Source organism: Salmo salar, chromosome 20 (genome assembly GCF_965601325.2).
Source record: "Salmo salar chromosome 20, fSalSal1, whole genome shotgun sequence".
NCBI classification, from domain to species: domain Eukaryota; kingdom Metazoa; phylum Chordata; class Actinopteri; order Salmoniformes; family Salmonidae; genus Salmo; species Salmo salar.
The window spans coordinates 86,370,675-86,376,844 of NC_138310.1; the positions used below are offsets into that span (position 1 = coordinate 86,370,675).

General features: G+C 42.3%; 1 protein-coding gene across 1 annotated transcript; it reads right to left on the reverse strand.

Moving 5' to 3' along the window:
- Positions 1 to 1,757: 1,757 nt before the first annotated feature.
- LOC106581473 (extracellular calcium-sensing receptor-like) lies at positions 1,758 to 5,547 on the reverse strand. The gene is made up of 6 exons (XM_014163543.3): positions 5,342 to 5,547; positions 4,699 to 4,987; positions 3,697 to 4,509; positions 3,304 to 3,531; positions 2,907 to 3,030; positions 1,758 to 2,671 (listed from the first exon to the last, which is right to left on the reverse strand). The coding sequence occupies exons 1-6, from the start codon at positions 5,545 to 5,547 to the stop codon at positions 1,758 to 1,760; spliced, it is 2,574 nt and encodes an 857-aa protein (XP_014019018.1).
- Between the last annotated feature and the right edge of the window lie 623 nt (positions 5,548 to 6,170).

The window sequence follows — 6,170 nt, forward strand, 5'->3', positions numbered from 1 at the left end:
CTTTACAAGTAATTTGGTGTTACCTGACTTTTAATTTATTGCAACATCTATTTGAAATGGGTTACACTGGTTTCCAATTACAGATAGATATCATTCACAAAGCCGAGCGCATCAGCTGCAAAAATAGGCCCTGATTCTATCTAGCATGTTATGACATGTGCATTACAACTAGAGTATATGTCATTGTGTAATTGGCCTAGCTTGCTTCCTCTTTGTTATCAGTGTTCTGTCTGGAGGTATCTGGTGTTGGAGGTCTCAGGTCCAGTTTGGTGGTTCTCTGTGGTCCTGGAGGGGGAGGGCCTAGGTGCCAGGTCTTGAGGCCTAAACTAAAATAACACTTTAGGCCTGTGGTAGGAGATAGCAAGGCCTACTTCCTGGCTCAGTGACACATCCTCCAGAGTGTGACATCACACTGGCACCTTCCATGAGCAGAGGGGATACTGCTGGGAATCAGTATACTATAGAGGCTGTTGCTGCAATGTGGAGGCAACTCATCATAATGAGGATGACACATCAGTTGTTTGTTACAGAAAGCTCACAGCTGTGCCCAGTGAATGGCTGGAAATTAAAATGCTCTTGACACCAATGGTCCTTATACAGAAGTCTGAATACTTAAAGCTAGAATCCTTAATTTAAACAATGACAAAGCAGAATCACCAGCTCTGATTTGGTATAAAAAAAAAAGCTGAGGGAGGGGAAATGTAACCACCCTCAAATTCATGGACAGAGCTATGGATGCAAGGATTGACCATCCATGATATCAAAAGTATAGTTATAACCATGTTTTGAGGTTATACAATGTTAGTTTGCGTTATTTACAAACATTGGAGTAAAACAAGCATATATTTTGGGTTCTGATGGGGTACGCCAGTTCAACTATGCTCATGAGGCATTTATAACCTATAATATTCTAGAATCAATGGGTGTATATCATTCATTTATAAGTTCTATTTTCCAAGAATCAATGGGTATATATCATTAATTTATAAGTAATATTTTCCAATAATCAATGGGTATATATCATTAATTTATTAGTAATATTTTCCAAGAATCAATGGGTACTGTATATGATTTTATCGTTTTGGATTTTAAGTCCAAAAGGATGTTAGCAACTAACGATTCTAGTTTGATTCTATTTCAAGGACATTTAATATGTTTTATTGTGAATTAGAATATTGTTTTTATATATCTGTTTCAAAATATATATTTTTTGAATGAATGTCTTTGGAGGTAATTGACTATGGATACGTCTCTTTCACATTTGATGAATATGTGAGATCTGTGTCAGATGGATGAATCAGATCTGGATGCAGAGAGAATAATCAAATTCAGCCAAGGCTATGCTTGTCTGTAGACTGTGTAGATGTCCATACATGAGATGAGGTTGTACTTTAGTTTATATCCACTAGAGGGTGGATTGTTTCCTTTGTCAACCCCTCATGATTGTCAGTGTGTAGTACATTGCCTTAGGTGAGCTGAGCTGATGCTATTTTTGTTTTCTGAAGAAAGAAAATACACTATTAGATATGGAAAGATGCAATTACACAGTTGGATAATTACTTAACAGTATATGGGGCAGATGGGTACAGTTGAATGAATCCTTATGAAACTTCAAATGTAGAGAACACACAGAATAATTTTTTGACTAACTTTATTTAATAAGATTGAGTGACAATTTCCAGTTTTAAATCAACAGTCAATAAATAACACATTGACATTTTACATGTAATTGTTTTTGTATTTAAATGACCAAAAAGTTAGTAACGTATATCATTGGTCTTCCCCATCATATGTTTTTTGGTGTTTTCCTTTGGTCTCAGCAATATAATGAAACATTTAGGAAGAAAGATACAAAATAGCATTCCATAACTAGAGGCCAGAATAGCAAAGATCTCCACAGCTACAGTGAACTTCCCAGGAGAGCTGACATAAGCTGGGATAAAGGTGATCCAGACTGCACAGAATATGAGCATGCTGAAGGTGATGAATTTGGCCTCATTGAAGTTATCAGGCAGCTTTCGAGCCAGAAAAGCCAGCACAAAGCACAAGACAGCCAGGAGTCCTATATACCCCAACACAGCCCAGAAACCAACAGCTGAACCCACATCACACTCTAGAATGATCTTTTCCTTATAGGTCTTCATGTTCTTGTAGGGGAAAGGAGGTGAGACTGTTAACCAAAGAACACAGATCAGGACCTGTATGAGAGTGAAAGCCAGAACACTGAGTCTCTGCTGTGGAGGACCAAACCATTTCATGACATTACTGGCTGGAAGTGTAGCCCTGAATGCCATCAACACCACTATTGTTTTCCCCAGAACACAAGAGATGCAGAGGACGAAGGTGATCCCAAACGCTGTGTGACGCAGCATACAGGACCACTCAGAGGGCCGGCCAATGAAAGTAAGAGAACACAGAAAACACAGAGTCAAGGAGAAGAGCAGCAGGAAGCTCAGCTCAGAGTTGTTGGCCCTGACGATGGGGGTGTCTCGGAATTGGAAGAAAATTGTTGCTACAATAATAGTTAAACAAACCCCAATCAAACAAAACAGAAGTAAAATGACCCCCATGAGCTCAGTGTAGGACAGGAATTCAATCTCTTTTATGACACATCTATCCCCTCTCCCATTGGACCAGTATTGGACAGGGCATTTCATGCACTCGGCTGAATCTTTTTAGAGAAATAAAAATAAAAAAAGAGAAAAAAAACACAATGTTAATGATTCAGGAAAACATGCAGAACATTTGACATATTATATGCTGTGTTGGTTTTATACATTTTCAGTTAAGAGGTTTAAGGGATTTGTGAAGGCCAGCACACGTTAGAATAAAACGGGATGTCCAGTGTTTAATCCAGCATGTATTCACCCCACCAAATGTATTTTTGATGGCTGAGTGTAATTTACCTGTAGTGTTGCTGATCTCGCCACCTGAACATGGGACACAGTCATAACAGCATACAGGTTTTCCTTTCTGTACAGCCTTACGAGTGCCTGGGGGACAGCTCTCAGAACACACTGACACAGGTACCTGGAACACACACAAACAGACTCACATAGGGGACCAAGGAGAGTTTGAGTATTCATGTTCACTCATGTACTGTACATATCTATGCTGTTAATCATAAATCACCAATGTTTGTGTACTGTAGAGGGTGTGTTTTGACTTGTCTCAATACTGTACCTACCAACAGGGGCTGAGTGGCATAGGTTAAGTGTAATTGTTGTGTTATTGAATACCATGCAGGATAGCACACTGACTTCCCAGCCAGAGATATGAGAACAAGACAATATGAAAATGTACCGTCTCACTCCTTCCTCCCCATACAATGCTAACGTTGTTCATAGTGAACTGGTGGTCTTCAGTCAAAGACACGCCATAGAAACCGACTGTGGCCACTTCCATGGTTCCCGATGTCGCACTTTGTAAATTAACAAGTTCATATCTGGCTGGGGAATCTCCATTGCTGTCAAAAAAGACTCTCTCTTCCTCTCCCGTTGTGAAATTGACAGACTGTAGATAGTGCAACAGCTAGAGAGGAGAAATGGTCAAGAAAGGAAAGTTGTTTTCTATGTAGCTTTGCATCATCATTCTGTTATTATAAGTCTACAGTGAAATAATTTATTTTACTTTAACTGATTTGAAATAGACAAAGACGAAATAGACAAACGTTTTTAGAGGTATATTCTTGCTCACCTGCCATGGCTGGATGTGTGTGGGTTGAGCACAGCTCCCATTAGAGAAGGGGCCCCGGCTCTCCTCACATGTCAAGAGGTTGTGGAGGGCATGAGCCACAGCATACACAGACTTATACACATTATTAGTGAATGTCAGCTTGGACACATCTGTGAATGTGTTGTGCACACCTCTTAAACTCTCCGAGCCGTTGCATGGCTTCCTCTTAGGTGCTGTAGTCACATTGAGAGAGCAGTCAAACACAATCTCCCAGAAATCCCTGAGAAACATGCTGTTGGGGAAGTGAGAGGGGTGGACATCCCTCAGATGCTTTCCAAGCCCAGGGATGTGAGCCCTTGTCACCGTGAAGCCTATGGCGCCCACCAGGGCGCTGTGTCCCTCGATGGCAGTGAGAGAAGGGTCTGTGATCCAAGCATCACTGCCGATCCACTGCAGTCCTGTGATATTGTGCCTGTAGAGCTCACTCGCCAGAACCTTGATCTCCCTGTGGGTCATGAAGGCCATGATGACCTTTGAACTGGACTGTTTAACAATCTCCACTATCCTGAGAAGCTCATGGCGCGGACCTGTCTGCTCAAATGCCTCAGAGTATTCTATACACACTCCCTCCTCCTGTGCAGCTAGCATAAAGGTGGCTATGCCTCTATTCCCATAGTCATTAGCACTGCTTATAGCCCCCACCCAGCTCCAGCCAAAGTGTTTGACCAGCTTTGCCAGGGCTCTACTCTGGTAGAAGTCACTGGGGATGGTTCTGAAGAAGGAGGGGAACTCCTTTCTGTTACTCAGACATGCACAGGTGGCGAAGTGGCTGATCTGTGTACAAAATAACAGCATTTTATTGGAAACTTGACATGACATACTGTACAGTAGTTTTGACACCAAGAGCTATGTTTTGTTATCTTAGGACAATGATCCACAAAAATAAGACCTTGTGTATAGTGGCAGTATAACAGTATATATTATATTGTATGAGTGCATAGAAAAGTGAATAGCACATCTTACTACTGGTATACGAAACCTTCCGATGATTCGGGCCAATCCTATTGTTGGTGTCGAGGCAGAGTGGCCTATGACAGCCTGAGCCATGTCTGTCTTGGTGCAGTTCCCCTCATCGATAAATTTCTCCTGGCCACTGGCTAAAGCCAAACCAGACTTCAGGATGTTGTCGTATCCACACGCATTGTAGATATTGTAGCCCAGAGTATGGTTTGGGAGAATTGACGGATTTCGATTGATTTCTTCAATTGCAAATATAAGTGTTTGTGCAAATTGGAATTCTCTGAAATTCATACTGAAGAGAGATAAAAAATGTAAAAGACGTGCCATTAAAGAAGGCAAAATATATCTCACCAGTCTTACACACAAGCCAAAACCCTAAGAGATAAACCTCAGATGGACAGTAGATTAAAACCCTACGAGATAAACCTCAGATGGACAGTAGATTAAAACCCTATGAGATAAACCTCAGATGGACAGTAGATTAAAACCCTACGAGATAAACCTCAGATGGACAGTAGATTAAAACCCTTCGAGATAAACCTCAGATGGACAGTAGATTAAAAAATAACTCATAACATTGAAAACAGTGAAAGTCCCATATTTGAAACCCAAAAAAAGTTATCTTCAACTGAGAGAGGATACTCACTTCTTACACCTTGGTGGGTCTGGTAAACTCTGGAAGTTGGGTACCCTGCCGTCGTACTCCGTCTGGAAGGTGAAGATGCCTCCGATGACAAGGTCCCCGTCCTTGGCCAGCTCTGGCAGCTCTGCCCTGCCCTGCAGCCTGCACACAGGTTCTCCCTCCCCTATCACCACCAGCAGCACCAACAGGACAAGCTCCAGCAGTGGCATGGCTCCTGGCTCCGTAGTGCAGTCAAGAGCTAGGGCTGGCTCTGTGGCTCTGTGGCCCCTCACAACTCCTCTCTTTATACTCTCAGAATCCTGTGTCTGTCTCAGAGCCTTACCACAGAGGCCCTGTCTGTCGGTGCTCCAGTCCCCGTCCACATCCTGCCCACACCCCCTTCAACCTGGCATGTAGGAGGTGTGACAGGTCTCTGAGGTATCGAGAGAATGACGTAGGGGTCTTAAGAGAGCATAGGAGTGCCCGCCTGGTACCGGCAACCCAAGTCCTCACAGTGAGGACGCATGTGCCAAGCATGATTTAGCCTGTAGGTCTCGTTAACTACTGTACTGTAGGTAGTGCCCTGCTGTTCACAGTGTAATGTAAAACTTTCAACATGTGGCACATTATGTATTGTATCAGGGTAGTCTTTGATGGGCTTAAACTCTGTGGCGGCTACATGTACAGAAATACATCAGTGGTTTAACTACGGACCTTACCTACCAAACTATTGACCTTACTACCAAACTATTGACCTTACTACAGAACTATTGACCTTACTACAGAACTATTGACCTGACTACCAAACTATTGACCTTACCTACCAAACTATTGACCTTACTACAGAACTATT

Coding starts and splice junctions, on each gene's coding strand:
- LOC106581473 (XM_014163543.3), bottom strand. CDS start 5,547: ATGCCACTGCTGGAGCTTGTCCTGTTGGTGCTGCTGGTGGTGATAGGG. Junction 4,988..5,341: donor GACCCACCAAGGTGTAAGAA/GTGAGTATCCTC, acceptor ATCTCTCTTCAG/TATGAATTTCAGAGAATTCC. Junction 4,510..4,698: donor GAAGGTTTCGTATACCAGTA/GTAAGATGTGCT, acceptor TTTTGTACACAG/ATCAGCCACTTCGCCACCTG.